Source organism: Rosa chinensis, chromosome 1, assembly GCF_002994745.2.
Source record: "Rosa chinensis cultivar Old Blush chromosome 1, RchiOBHm-V2, whole genome shotgun sequence".
In the NCBI taxonomy this organism is placed as follows: Eukaryota; Viridiplantae; Streptophyta; class Magnoliopsida; order Rosales; family Rosaceae; genus Rosa; species Rosa chinensis.
In genome coordinates, this window is record NC_037088.1 from 59,597,381 (window position 1) to 59,611,998 (window position 14,618).

At 38.6% G+C, this 14,618-nt stretch overlaps 3 protein-coding genes across 6 annotated transcripts; 1 reads left to right on the forward strand and 2 right to left on the reverse strand.

Moving 5' to 3' along the window:
* Positions 1–1,285: 1,285 nt before the first annotated feature.
* LOC112182951 (serine/arginine repetitive matrix protein 2) lies at positions 1,286–5,417 on the reverse strand. Of its 2 annotated transcripts, none has more exons than XM_024321518.2 (5): positions 4,610–5,412; positions 4,319–4,436; positions 3,532–3,646; positions 1,966–2,988; positions 1,286–1,857 (listed from the first exon to the last, which is right to left on the reverse strand). In XM_024321518.2, the coding sequence occupies exons 1-5, from the start codon at positions 4,794–4,796 to the stop codon at positions 1,600–1,602; spliced, it is 1,701 nt and encodes a 566-aa protein (XP_024177286.1). In that variant the 5' UTR covers positions 4,797–5,412; the 3' UTR covers positions 1,286–1,599. The 2 variants fall into 2 exon arrangements, with proteins under 2 accessions (XP_024177286.1, XP_040365877.1); XM_040509943.1 differs by having other exon boundaries at positions 1,715–1,883; positions 4,610–5,417.
* Positions 5,418–7,345: 1,928 nt separating this feature from the next.
* On the forward strand, positions 7,346–10,843 carry LOC112182953 (arginyl-tRNA--protein transferase 2). 2 transcript variants are annotated; one of them, XM_040509955.1, is made up of 7 exons: positions 7,346–7,775; positions 7,982–8,020; positions 8,145–8,295; positions 8,557–9,684; positions 9,973–10,129; positions 10,212–10,270; positions 10,434–10,843. In XM_040509955.1, the coding sequence occupies exons 1-6, from the start codon at positions 7,613–7,615 to the stop codon at positions 10,236–10,238; spliced, it is 1,665 nt and encodes a 554-aa protein (XP_040365889.1). In that variant the 5' UTR covers positions 7,346–7,612; the 3' UTR covers positions 10,239–10,270; positions 10,434–10,843. The 2 variants fall into 2 exon arrangements, with proteins under 2 accessions (XP_040365889.1, XP_024177287.1); XM_024321519.2 differs by having other exon boundaries at positions 7,347–7,775; positions 9,973–10,270.
* A 742-nt stretch (positions 10,844–11,585) lies between these two features.
* Positions 11,586–14,236, reverse strand: LOC112182954 (protein yippee-like). Of its 2 annotated transcripts, none has more exons than XM_024321520.2 (6): positions 14,080–14,236; positions 13,771–13,898; positions 12,507–12,550; positions 12,096–12,204; positions 11,947–12,002; positions 11,586–11,854 (listed from the first exon to the last, which is right to left on the reverse strand). In XM_024321520.2, the coding sequence occupies exons 2-6, from the start codon at positions 13,864–13,866 to the stop codon at positions 11,770–11,772; spliced, it is 390 nt and encodes a 129-aa protein (XP_024177288.1). In that variant the 5' UTR covers positions 13,867–13,898; positions 14,080–14,236; the 3' UTR covers positions 11,586–11,769. The 2 variants fall into 2 exon arrangements, with proteins under 2 accessions (XP_024177288.1, XP_024177289.1); XM_024321521.2 differs by having other exon boundaries at positions 11,764–11,854; positions 13,771–13,973; positions 14,080–14,219.
* Between the last annotated feature and the right edge of the window lie 382 nt (positions 14,237–14,618).

Genomic DNA, 14,618 nt, shown 5'->3' on the forward strand with positions numbered 1-14,618 from the left:
CCTTGTGAAGGATTTCTTGGTTGGGGAGTTATTAACGCTGAAGCGTGACTTCAGGCCGTTCATTGAGCATAATTACTGCAAGTGCATCGTCAATCATGTATTTTGTCTAAGTGAACGTTTTTGCCCTTTTGGTGGGCCCCTGTTAGGCCCCTAGGGAGTAGCCTACTCCTGACTAAGAAAGACCATGGCTAGAGAATTGTCTTACGGGGGGATCTGCGTTAGAGCAACGAGTGTTAGATAGCGAGTTTAATCTTTAGTACCCTCAAGTGTCGAGGGTTGACTGTCTAATCAATGTCTGTCGTGGGCTACGTTAACTTGTCTTTTACTCTTTTCTGATGGAGAATCTTGACTGCAATGCCTCGTGGAGATTACGTCATTAAAGCGCTATGTTCCGCTCTTGGCAAATGGTTGCGGACCACGGACGTCGTGGAGTCTTGAATGGTAACATGATTGCTCTGTTCTACTGAGATACATTATTATTATTTTTTACTCTTGTTTACAAAGGGATGTTTTAACGGCGACCTTCGTTTGCAGAGGCAAATAAAGTTGAGTGCATTAACGAAGAATGCGTTAACGGAGATTCTTAATCATCTTGGTCCTCAGATACAATCTGTAAGTCGAAAATGTTCACCTGGTCAGTTATTGACCAAGAAAATAATGTTCAACCACCCTTGGATTTACATCCAATGGCAGAGATAATTATTATTAAGTTGAGGTGTTTTGTTTTCCACTATTGGATGTAAATCTAAGGGTTGTTGAGCATAAATTCTTTGGTCAGCAACTGACCAGATGAACACCACTGTCTGTAAGTTCTGTTTATTCCCTTGATATTTCCACCTTTCACACAAAGAAATTCGGATTTTGCATCAAAAATTACAGTGGGATCTGTGGAGAAAAAAGATGATTCATCAAGAGCTAAGGGACCGAGTTTCAAACCTGTTGCATCTTGGTCTCTTTTGTGTGCAAGATACAGTATGCACTACTTAAATAGACCTAACATGTGAGAACTCAAAAACATACTTGCATCGAAGTGATGCCATATATCAAGAAGTGAAATTGGTTTATTAGAAAATAGCAAATGGTGTGACCATTTATATGACCGAAGACAGCTGCAGCACAAAAATGCTAGATAATTTATTGTTGAAAGTCCGGAATTTGGAAATCGATCAATTCATAGTGGGTTGTCCATTTATGCAATGAAACTAAATATTCAAAAAGCTTCCACAGACCTGAAGAAAGTAGTCGTTCAGAAGTAACAAATACTGGAGAAACAACAAAATAAGGAAACAGGCAGCAGTAAAATCTCTGGTTTTCAATAACGCGGTTGAAGGTTTTAATACATCTATCCGCAGAATGAGCCAAGAAAGACTGTTAGATACATAAACTAGATTCCCTAAATATTACAAAAGTCATGAATTACATCGCTGCCAACATTTCCAGTAAACTTTACACTAAGCATACTAGCATAGAGGCACAATTCTAGTCAGGTCTCAGGAAACTGGCTTACTTTTGATTATCTAGATGATGATTAGAACCCAAAATAAGAATGCAAGATAGATTAGGGATGCACGTTTCGTGAGATTGTAAGCCTCCAAGCCATCACCTACCATGCACACTGGCAGGAGATCGACCACCTCTCTCACTGCCAATATCATCTTCTACTCCACTCACATCTAAACAAAGGCCATTGTTGTTTACACTGACTTCAGAGCTAGCATTACTGCTGGTGGCAAGAGGAGAATCTGAAACACTAACCGTTCTGCTTCGTGCAGGCCCTGATCTCACACTGTACATAGAGGATGCAGGAATATTTGTCATCAACGGCCGCAAATTACCAGGAATGCTTCGCCTTATATCCTGCAGTAAAAAGTTGAAATTGGAAACTATTAACTAAGACGCTGGGGATTCTAGTTTTAACTAATACTGGGAGGTACACCAAATAATAAAACTCAAAGGAATGCTTACCATGTGACGTATAGCCATATCAAGGGATTTCTTTGATAGTGATCTACCAAAGCCTGAACTGTCCGGGGATGACGATGACTTCCCAGAGTGGTTCCCATGAGGAGATTGTTTGTCATCGTGCTTGGGGGGCGCCAGTTTCCGCATATTTATTACCCGCTCAACCATTTTTGTTCCCATTAAAACAGGGCTCACATTGTCATTAACTTTAGAATGCCCACGACTGAATGCAGGAACAGAGCTCCCACTTATATGAGTACTGCCATTGGGAGCCCTTCCTCTTGAGGGAGAGCATGATTGCCTTCTTGGTCTTCCAGGAGGACCAGGCTCAATGGAAGAAGATCTAGAGCTGGGTGCTCCTGGCCTACCTCTAGAAGCTGAAAGTGGTCTATCAGGAAGTGTTGTCCTTAAATTTGGTGGGGCATCCATCGAGAAACCAGGCATTTCCGAGGGCTTCCATGGTCTAGATTTCACTGTTGGCGATGCGCCACGTGATGGCACTGGATTTCTTGTTGCTGAGGGAACTGGCTTCGAAACTGAAGGAGAGGGCTTTGATGTAGGAGCTGATATACTAGGTGTATTGGATGGCATGGACGGTCGACGAGTTGGTGTTGAAGCTCTTGACACAGATTTGGGTGGGGGCACGGTAGGTCTGCCAGTTGGTGTTGAAGATCTTGCCGTAGACCTTGACGGTGTAGAGGATCTTGAGGGAATTGTAGATTTAGTTGCAGGAATTGTGGATTTAGTTCCGGGGATTGCAGATTTAATTGTCGAAACTGAGGGCTTGGCTGCAGAAACCGTGGACTTGGTTAATGTTGCTCGAGAAGTAGGTGTTGACGATCTTGAAGGTTTAGGAGCTGAAGTCACTGTGGAGCGTCCAGTTGGTGTTGCAGGTCTTGATCCTGGACCCCCAGATGATGAGGGCCTCCGGATACCTGAACTTGAAGAATTCAACCCAGGGGAAGAAGCTGATTGTTTAGGTACTAAGTTGCTCCTAGCAGCAGGCTCTGGCTGGGGGTTTGCTAGCTATGACCACAAGGAAGAAATCACTTAGCAACAATAATTGAATCTCGAGCACAACTAGAAGTAAAAAATCCTCAACAGAAAATTACCATGAACTCCACACTTATTTCAGAGACCAAGGTAAATGCAAGACAGCATTGTTATTTGTAGAGATTTCAACATTCTATGTTCAACAGTAGTAAAATGTGCTCAACTTAAATGTTATAGGCAAGTAAATTTTTCAAATGCAATTTATAAGCTGAGCAATGTAATAGCTGGTTTGACAGATGTGAAAGAGTTCAATAGTTCAAACATTCATGTAACTGCCAATTAAGCTTCACAGTGAACATGTTTTGACCTTTTCTGCTTCCTATTGCATATTTTGAGGATTAATAACTGCCCAGTGTATTAATTACTTGGCAAATAAAAAAGGAGAATCAAAATCAATTCCACATGAAATTGTGACTTCACATACGGATGCTAAGTTCCCAAGTCTACCAACTATTTATGCACATGCTCAACCACTCCAGAATAAGAATTACTACCCAGCTCATAAGAAATGCTTACTCTAGATTTGAGTGCAGTCGGACGTGCCTTTGGGGTTCCAAGCTGACTCATCATGGTCTTATGTGATTCCATTTCCAATGAAGGGAAAAGAGGAGTCCCAGGCGGAGTTAAAAGCCTGAAGCGGGGGAAAAAAACACGACATAATAACTTCAGTTAAAGCAGAACATATTAATAAGACCCAATTTAAAAAACCAATTGGCATCTCTCCTAAACTATGATACTAATATGCTCTTAAGAACAGAATTAAATGAGTTTCCGTAAAGAATTAAAACTAAAAACACTGTGGACATGCATTGCCTTCCTCAGAAGTTCACATCCCAAACATTAGCATATTTAAGTAAATTTAACAGTGGTGTAGATATATATGGTGTGAGAAGCAAGACAAAGGAAAAACCAGCAGGTTTTGGCCACCTTAAAGATTAGCAACACCCACATTAAGCATGTAATATGTAAAAAAAAAAAAAAAAAATTGGACCTTGTAGAAACTATAGAATCCAAACTATTTCAAATGCCAGACATAATTGGGACAACCCTCCAAATCCGTATCCATCCTGAATTTAAGGGATATTGCAAGCCTGATGTAAAAATTCCATACTTTGCAGAGAAATATCAGAATCGTAATCACATAAACAACCTTATATATGAAACTTAAAGTTGCCTGCTAATTTGGTCTATTCTCACTTTGAAACAAAAACTACCCAATACTGCCTCCCTTATTATCTATCAGAACCCTCTCAGCTAAAACTCAACTTCTATAGAGAAAATGTAAACTATACTATCACATTACCAATCATAGTCATTCTTATCATTCTCAGAATTGAGAAAATCATCAGCTCCAGTCTTGCGTGCAGGCGCCGGCGTTGATGAGGATATATTAAAAATGGGAGAAGTTCCGGGTTTAGCCCCTGCAAATGTCGAAACAACCACACTATTCAACCCACATTTCCAAACAATTTCAAGCTACGTATTACACTAATACAGCACCAATTCGAGCAAAAACCACAATAAGGATTACGAAAACTGAATTTGAAATCCTACATTGCCCTCCGAAATTCAAAACATTAAGACTTAAAATTACCTAATGGCGCATCAAACTCTTCAGAACTGTTGAGAAGAAGATCGTTCCTTTCCTTTTCCCTCTTCTTCATCTCTAGAAACAAAGCCAGCTCTTCTTCCTTCTCCTTCCTCATTGAGGCCCTGAGCTGCTGCCTCTGCTTCATCATCGCCTGCATTTGCGACTCCTGAGCCCTAAAACTCCGATTCATATCTCCGACGACCCAAACTCCACGGATCAACAATAAATAAATAATCAAAAATCAAAAAATTCCTAAACCCTAACACCTAATTTCCAACCACCACTCCAACAATAACAATCCCTTTCAACCAAAACGTGCTCTCCTCGTCACCGAAAACCCTAAGTAACGAATCTCAGAGGCATTAGATCTGAAACCGAAGCCCAATCAATCCCTGCACAAATTCGACGGCCACGAATTGCGAGTCTGCTTCACTATCTTCCAATAGCTTAAACTGTACGGGAGCGGAAGAACGCTGAGGAAAGATAAGGGTTTGGAACACTCCTCAGCTGTAACGGACCGCCATTGTTGAGGAACGAAGCTCAGGTGCGCTGGAGCTAGAAGACGATGGAGACTGAGCTTGAAGGAAGCGCCGCCATTGCTGCGAAGCTAAGCTTCAAACCTAGGAGAGGTGAGCGGGAGGTGTAGAGAGAGGAGAAGCGAGGTTGGAAGATCAGAGATTTCACAGTAGAGTGGGGGGGGAAGACGAGGAGTGGCATTAGATGGTAAATAAGGGAGATTTGGAGTCCGAAATAGGGAAAGTGAAAATGAAGGTGCCGGGTAGAGGTCGGGTCGTTTCTCCTCACTTAAAGCCTACGTTTTGCAGGTTGTGGGTTTTGGTGGGTGGATAATCACGATAATGCCCTCTTTTTTATTCTATTTCCTTTTTGTTTTTGAATTTTGAAAGGGGTGTATTTGCATTTTAGACCATGTATTTTTGTGTATTTTCTGACTAGAGGGACTTCCGAGATTTTCTTGAACCATATACTCTAGTATGTTTTGATCTTCAGCATTTCTATTTTCCTGATTTATGTCAGGAATCTCTAAAAAGTTCCCCTACTTTTTCTAGTGAAAAAAAAAAATTTAAAAATATGACTTTTCAGTCATATAAGAAAAAATTTAGAATAAACTAGTACCGTTAAGTGTCAACTAGTTATAGACTAATATAACTTGAATTCTCAGACAAGACAACAATAATTCTAGGTCTTCAAGAAAAAATGGCTCTCTGCCTCCCATCCCTTTTCCTTCCAAACCCTAGCCGCCATGACCAAGGGCTACATCTATGGCGCTCGATGCCGAAGCCAAGCCGTGTTCTCTCGGCCTCAAGCCGTCACTTGCCAGCAAACCAAGATCCTGTGTGGTTAACAAATCTTCAACCACGACCTCTCTTCATGAAAGATGATCCACCGGATCTCCTCTTCCAATACGGCACAACTATTTGCAACCGAAATGGGTGATGGATTGGTCACCGAGGAGCTATGGGGGCGTCCTCTTGGTGCCTGAAATAAAAATCCACCAAAGACCAAGAACGACAAGGAATCTGCTCCTCCGTTGAGTCTCACTTATTCACCATGTTCCTCTAGCCCTTCAAGTAAGGGTAAGGGCAAAGAGATTGAGTAATATGTAAGTTGGTCTTTTAGCTTGCTCTCTAAACTCTGCTATGTTTTTGCACTACATATTTGATCCTTCTGGTGCACCACAATTGCGTGCATTGGCAAAGGGAGGCTCAAGTCAAAAGTATTTTTTGTGAGCCTAATTTAGGTTTAGTTTTGGCAAGCTATTTGAATAATTGAGCAAGATTTGTAACAGTGAATGGTACCGGGTGTCTATATGGACCATTTGTATGTGTTGTTCGAACCGTTCTATCAATGGAAGTCATTTGAACTAAAACAAAAACAAAAACAAAAAAAACTATTTATAGACTAATAACAATAAATATTACATTATTATGTTCAAAGTACATAGTCTTGAGTTTACGTTCTCACTTAATTATTTATGCTTGGTTTTAACTTTACATTGTTACTTATTAGACTCTTTATTTGTACTTTTAGGATCCAAAAGACATGTTAATGCAAATGATAGTTTCAGAAAGCTTATATTCTTTAGACTTTATATGTGATATACACTTCCTTGTGAGGATTATTTTTAGATTTTTGAGCTTTCCAGTGTCAAGAATACTTAAATATATATATTTTTTTCATATTTATAACATCATTGTAAAAAACTAAAAATGTGCTTAGTTCCCTTGTTTTTTTCCTACTCTTTGGGATAATGGTCAATTTTGTTGGTTTTTCATATTAGGATATTACCCACGGTCCAATGTGCTCAAACTAAAAGTCTAAAACAATGGGTGACAAAAACAATTCAACAAAACTACAAATGTTTTTGAGTTAAAAATAAGAGTAAATATCACACTTAAAATTGGTACAAATACCTTCATATTGTATCTCTTTCTAATATCTATACCACATGGTGTACCTTCATAAATTTATTCTCATTAATTGTTCCCTATTCAACCGAATAAATAACGTTATGTATCAAGTTTTTTTTTGAATTTTTAAATTTTTGAATTTTGTTAACTTAACTACGACGTGAAAGGTAAATTACTGAATTATCCATCATCGTAACTTTAAGAATCTATTCTTACTCATCCATTAGTCATTCAAGTCTTCAAGATAAGAAAACGTGTTATAAATGCATGATCAAGTCTCAAGTTACGTGTTTTCAGAAAAGAAAAGAATCAAAAAAATAAAATAAATAAATAAAAATACCGCGTTTGCTGGTCTCCATTTTTAATTTCCCCGGAGAAAAGAAAAGTATTTTACTTCCTTTCCTATAAGCCGAAATTAATCAAAAACAAATTGAAACCCGGAGCCGGCGAGATCAGTAGAGAGGGTCGCACGGTTGGTATCGTGCCGCAGCACGACGTCGTTTGATAGCTCAAAACCCGTCGCCGCTGCTGCAGAAGAAGAATCCTAGCCTGAGCTGAGAATCGAATTTCTTGAGAAATGGCAGGGAAGATGAAGAAGAGCGAGGCCAGCAGCAGCAGCCGAAGCAGCAGCAACAACAACAACAGTAACCACAGAGCCGAGACCGTCGTCGTCGATTACGGCAAAAACAGAAGCACCTGCGGCTACTGCAAATCCAAAGCTCGCACCAGCATATCTCACGGTTCGTCTTTCCCTTCCATCATCTAATCCTCTCTATTTTCCACTCGTTTGCTTCGCAGTTTTGGTTGATCCGTTCCGCTAATTAGAACTGAGTTTCGGAATTATGTGAAAGAATTTGCGAATTGAAATCGCCTGAATTCGTTGTCAATTTGATTGCCGGATCAGTCATTGCCTTTGTTTTTAAGTTCTTGTTGTTTGATTTTGCAGGTCTGTGGGCGCAGAGCGTTACGATTAATGACTATCAAGGTTGGTTTTGCTGGCTTGATTTTGTGTTAGTGTAGTGTTAACCATGAAAGAGAGATATCATGATGCAGTCTTATCTTGCTTTTTTTTTTTTTTTTTTTTGTTGGTGGTTGTTTGATGTTGCTAGATCTTCTTGACCGGGGTTGGAGAAGATCTGGTTGTTTCCTGTACAAACCGGAGATGGAAAAAACGTGCTGCCCTGCTTATACTATTCGCTTGAAAGCTGATGATTTTGTTGCTTCGAAAGAGCAGCTTCGGGTGACTAGACGAATGCAGAGGTATGTTGAGCTTGTTTTCGGTGAGTTTCAGATGATTCATTAGTTGCTTAACAGATTAGAAGGTTAGAATGTTATGATTGTGTACCTTCTGTAAAGATTTAAGGTTTTGAGTGGTTATCAGTTAATTGATGCCTTGATGGCAACTACTCTCAAGTTTCAGTGAGCCTAGCTTTTTCTTGTATATGAATTTCATATCAATATTAAGTTGTTGGAAGACATGCATGTCTTATAATTTTAACTTCTTTTTTTATCTATCCCTAGGTTTTTAGATGGTGCCTTGGAATGTAAACGGCCAGGGGAGTCTACAGAGGATCCAAATGCGTCCAAGGATACACGTGGCCAGACCCCCCTTGGAGTTTCAAGCTCAGCTCCCAACAACAGTGGAGAGAAAGATGGGGAAGAGAAAATTATGAATTACTTGTCAGATCAAGTTGATAAAGCATTTCGTTCATGCTCAGAAAGAGGGGAGCTTCCTGACATTCAATCTCCTAAAGCTTCTGTTAAAAAGGTTTTGCAAGCCAAAAGAAAGCTATTAGCTGAAGGGTCTGAAGATCTCTTATACTCCAGCAATATTGCATTTCAACTAGCAGCTGCTATAAGACGGTGTCTACCAGAATATAAGGAATCCCACAAGGGAAGACAATTGGGACACATTGCAGAGGAGAATGGGTTGTCTCCAAAACTCATTGCTGAGAAGCTAGAAAGTTCATTAAATCATTTGGGGAACACTTCTGGTCTATCAGTAAAGGCTTGCAATGGACACTTAAATTTTTATTCTGCCACGAAACCTGCTCCCTCACATGGAAGTGCTCAAATCATTAGCAACTCCAACAGATCTGCTTCCATGTCGGAAAGTAAAGGCTGCAGTTTGAAAAATAACTCTGAATGTACTCAGGTGAAGAGGCGGAGGCTTGAGATTCGTCTTAAAAGGTCCAGTTTTGATTCAGAAGAGTATGCCTTATATAGAAGATATCAAATGATGGTGCATAATGATACCCCTGCCCATGTTGCAGAAGGCTCATATAGGAGGTTCTTAGTTGATACTCCCTTAATATATATTCCCCCAACTAATGATGGTACAGTTCCCCCATGTGGCTTTGGCTCTTTCCATCAGCAATATGTAATTGATGGCAAACTTGTTGCAGTTGGTGTTATAGACATTCTTCCTAAATGCTTGTCCAGTAAATATTTATTCTGGGATCCAGACTTTGCGTTCCTATCACTAGGGAAGTATTCAGCACTGCAAGAAATAAATTGGGTGAAAGAGAATCAACTCCATTGCCCCACTCTTCAATATTATTATCTTGGTTACTACATCCACTCCTGCAGTAAGATGAGATATAAGGCAGCGTATCGCCCGTCCGAGCTACTGTGCCCTCTTCGTTACCGGTAAGTGTCTCTGTACCTCCATCAATTGGCCACTGACTGTGGAGAGCTGTTAATAGTCTCAGTGTACTTACATATTCAGGATCCAATTGCATCCATTTCTCAAAATCTAAGCTTGATTTCAAAAGCCTCATATCACTATGATTCGAGGAGGTGAAGCCATTCCATTTTAATTTTTGTCAGCTCTATCAATATTTGTGATAAATATTCAGGTTGAGAGACAAGCTTCAATCTAGCTAGTACCCTGACATTAAAAGTTTTTGTGGCTGACAAGCTGAAATTTTTATCCAGGTGGGTTCCTTTTGATATTTCCAAGCCTTTGCTTGATAGAGACAAGTATGCTGTTTTATCAGATTGTACCATCTCTCAAGATAGGGACTCCTCATCACTCGATGTTTCTGAAGATGTCATGGAAATACAACATGATGACATTGGCCAAGATAGTGAGGTAAGAATGTATGATGAAGGGATGATTGAGCCTGAATATGAAAGCTCTGACAATCAACCACATCTGGCATATGTTGATGTAGAAAATGGAGATGCCGGTAACATTTTAATCGGGTTGAACGGTTCTCGTGTGAGATTCAAGGTATGTATCCTCAAACTATCTTTGTCAGTATTATACTATGTCTCAAAGCATCAGATCCTTTATTTCAATCTACCTAAAACTTCCCCTCAAAACCCAACCCCTTTCAGCCTTTATTGATTTTGTGGTTTCATTTACTCATGACATTGGGTATTTCTGCTGGCAGGATATAAAGCAAGCTTTTGGTCCCACAGAACTAAGTTACTTGGAATCCCAGTTGAGTAGATACACAGAAGTTGTAGGTGAAGAGCTCGCTGAACGAATGGTTTATTCAATTGAGCCCTAAATGGCTTTCATCACAAATGAAAGATTTATGAATTGCAATTGGAAGTGAATTGAATATTCGATCATTTTAGCGGGGGATAAAAGTGAGAACTAGTATACACGTTCCTGACACCCAGATTCATCTTGCAGTTTGTTTGTTTGTTTCTTGATGTTCAAGTTTTTGTTCAACTGAATCGGTTTCTGGTTGAAAATTACAATATTTGCTGGGTACATGACAGCTTTGTAAATTTGTAAGAGTTGCTTTGCCTTTTAGAGCAGCTGTTGCGACAAAATACCCATCATTTGCAGAAAGACGACTCCTTTTTCTTCTTGCCAAAAAAACAAAAACCAAAAACTCTTTTTTCTAACTTTATTCCGAATTTTTCTTCTTATACATTTATGTGTCTATTACTTTCATTACATTTTAAGTCGGGTCTATATAGAAACCAGTTGTATGTTGAAAGAATCACTCTCAAGTCTTAACTAATGAATTGGATTTTATAGAACTCCGGATATCAAAACGATAAAAGAGTGATGTTCACAAGGTTCGAGTAGCTCTAGTAAAAGGGAGCACATGTTTGGGTGATGAACAATAAGGCGATAGAGGCCCTCTACCTAATTTGGTCTCTTTCAGAGATTTTAAAGCAACTGGGTCATAATTGAATAATTGATCATTATATATTAGTGTCTAAATGACAAAACCCAAAAAGAAAAAAAGAAAAAATATATATATATAAATAAAAGAAAAAGGTGGGTGCTTTTCCTCTTTTTGGTATTCTTTTTTTTATTTTTATAAAAAGTGGTAAAAAAATGATTTTCAGAGTGGGTCCCCCTTGAGTGTTGACATTTTGATGTCATCAAAAAATGTATTTCCCGCCAGATTTTACGGAAAAAAAATTTAAGAATTTAGGGTCTTTCTTTTGTCCCCTTTAATTTTGATATTTTAATGTCATGAAAGTCCAGAACTGAGAGAGACCAAAAGTCCAGAACAAAGGCTATTAGGAAGGCAGAAACAGTCAGAAAGTTCGGAGGAGGACAAACATTAAGAACAAAGTTGAATACGAAGTGAATCACAATCAACAATCAAATGTTGTACACTGATGTTATTGAAGGAAAGTGCAGAGAATTGCCGAAAATGACGAAATCGACAGTCTGATATTTTACATGACTTAAAAGACGAAGAACAATGAGATTTAGAGAATGTACAATTGAATGTGAAAGTCTTGAATGTTAATCAATTAAGCGTCATCTGCATCGCTGCCACCGATATGCGCTCCATGACTGACCCAATAATTGTTTCCTTCCGGACCGGATATCTTCACCCTGCTTAAGAACGAAACTCATAACCTATTCTACGAAATCAAATTAGATTAGAAATCAAAGTTTCTTCCTCCATTAGTCTACTGATTACTGACCGCTCAAGGACGGATTTGCCTTCCTTGTACTTCTGGCCCTTTTCATGAGCAGTCTCCTAAAAGAAGCCATCAAAAATTCAAAATAAGTAACAGCAGAGAAGAAACATACACAAAGCCATGATAATCCAATTCAAGCTTTCTGATCTTACATATTTCCACCCCACTATTGATCCACATCCAACACAGAAAATGTCAGCAACAGTGTGCATCCCGGTCATCATCAATCTCTCTTCAGTCTCTCCACAAGTTACGTTCACTCTGTAAACATAAATGGAGATGATAATCACATATCTGAAAGCAACCAAGTGCAAGCAGATAACAGACTAATAGTTTTTGAATGAGTAAGGCTGTTTCTGCTCCTGCTGATTATAGTTGATTATCCTATATCTGATTCTTATAGGAAATGTAACTCCATCCCCATGGATTAATTTATATTTCTGTTGTGTTCACATAACTTAACAGTCTACAAATGACAAATAAGACTTCGAGACCAATGCTTGAAGCTATTTGGTTTCACCATCACACAAGGAAAAGGCTCCCAAACATCAAGAAAAACTTACACCTTACTGAAGAGATAAGCCTTCCCATGCCTGGACTGGAAAGACTGAATGAAACACAAGCAAAAGATGTAGTCAGAACATGTGTCTCTACTGAAACTAAACTACCAAGCAACATTTCTCGGACACTCCAAAAGAAAAGGACACTACAGAAGTGACAACTGCATCAAAGAAAAATCTAAGCAGGCCTTACTAATTCTGAACTAATATCAAAGTATAAGCTAATAATCACCATTACTTATCTGAATATTAAATATAGGCGAGTAGCACCACTTCTAATTTGAATGTTCTTAACAGACATATCTGAGTACAGAAGTACACCCATTCATGAAAGATTGGACACAACTAATTCAAACATCAGAATGTGCCAGAACCAAACACTATGACCTTCTTGCTAGGAAGCTTGAGAAGCCAACTTAACCTGTAGAAGTGAAGAGACACTTGAAAGCAACAAACCACCAAAATCTGGTAGTTCCTATGCTACTTGATCACAGCCTCTAAATATGCCTAATACAGCACCACAAACACCATCTCACATGACATGACGTATTACAGAGTGCTGGGACTCCCAAATTTTAACAGCTATCTCATAAGCCAGCTTCTCTAATTTATCCCAGCTATCCTCTTCACTAAAACCAGATTCAAGTTCTTTGCAAACTCCAACCCCCAAGAAAGATAATCCAATGCAGCATTATGTTTGCACAGAATTTAAACTCCCATGGATGATATAGGATCCCCATACATTATAGACATCCCTTCTCTCACAATAAATTTTAACAAAAACACAACTCGACCATGAACTATATGCAAAACAAGTTACTCATCTAACACCTAGATTCTAGTCAAACCACACAAACTTAAGAGAGAATAAACAAAATATAAAAGCATTTTAAGCTCCCACTAACCATCTAACCATCAAGGACCACAAGGGGATCAACCGATCAACTATCACTCTAATAAAGATTTTTCTGTTCTCCATGATTGAACACCCACTTAACCTTCCTTTACTTTTGAAGTTGGAGAAAACAAAAAAAAATCAAAATCAAGCAAAAAAACATTGATCTGCAATCACAAAACCAGATTAACTAATCCATTCAATTCATGATTCCATAAAACTAACAGCATGTATATTATCTAACTAGAAAACCAAAAACAAACACAGAACCCAAAAAGAAGGCAACAACTCATCAATACCCAAATGAAATCCAAGAGAATACCACAAAATTAAAGAAAGTATCAAAGTTTGAGTCTTTAATTGATCAACAACCTTGGAAACTATGTCTTCACAAAGAGCAAGATGGGTCCGGCAGTGCTTGCAGCTATAGATCTTCCCCTCGAGACTCAGCACAAACAACCTTCCCATACCTCCACACCCTCAACCCAAAAAGCTAAACACTTTGGAACCAAGATGAAGATGAAGATAAAGGGTCGTCGTTAAAATCCAAGAAAACCCAAACAGATGTATTATTTCTCTACTTTTCAATAAAGAGAAGTGAGCAATATTGACGAAGATGAATCTGCTGGGCAACAAGAAATGGATAAAACAAAGACAATAGAGAATCACTGTAAATATTACCTTTGGTTTTCTGTTAGTTCTGGTAATGGAGTCTGCAGTTGAAAGAAATGTGGACCGAGAAGCAATCGCATTGGGCAAGTGTATCACTTTCTCTATGTTAAAAGTGGAACCTGACAAGACGTGTCTGCTACGGTATTTTTGCCAATTTTACTCGCTATTAAATCTTTCGATTAAAAATGTCTTCATAATTCGTAGTTGTATGCAATCGTCACCTCTGATTTCAACATTTTTGTGTTGGATTCACGAACAATCGGTTGATTAAATTTTGGTATTTTGTCGAGTATTAATTCTAAATGTGAATCGTGTTTATCATTTTGAGATTTATAAGGTCCTTCGAGTAGAGTGCATTATAAAATTTATGTTTTATCGATAGTGAGATTATAGATTAAGAAAATCTAAAAAAATAACAACCTTAAAATGATTTGGCACTTTGGAGGTGTCATGGAAGTAGTCGTGGCATGCTGAAGTATTCCAAACTTTGTTAATACCTTTTTGTTTATGAAAATTTTCCGTGTCATAATCTCACAATTGGTAAACAA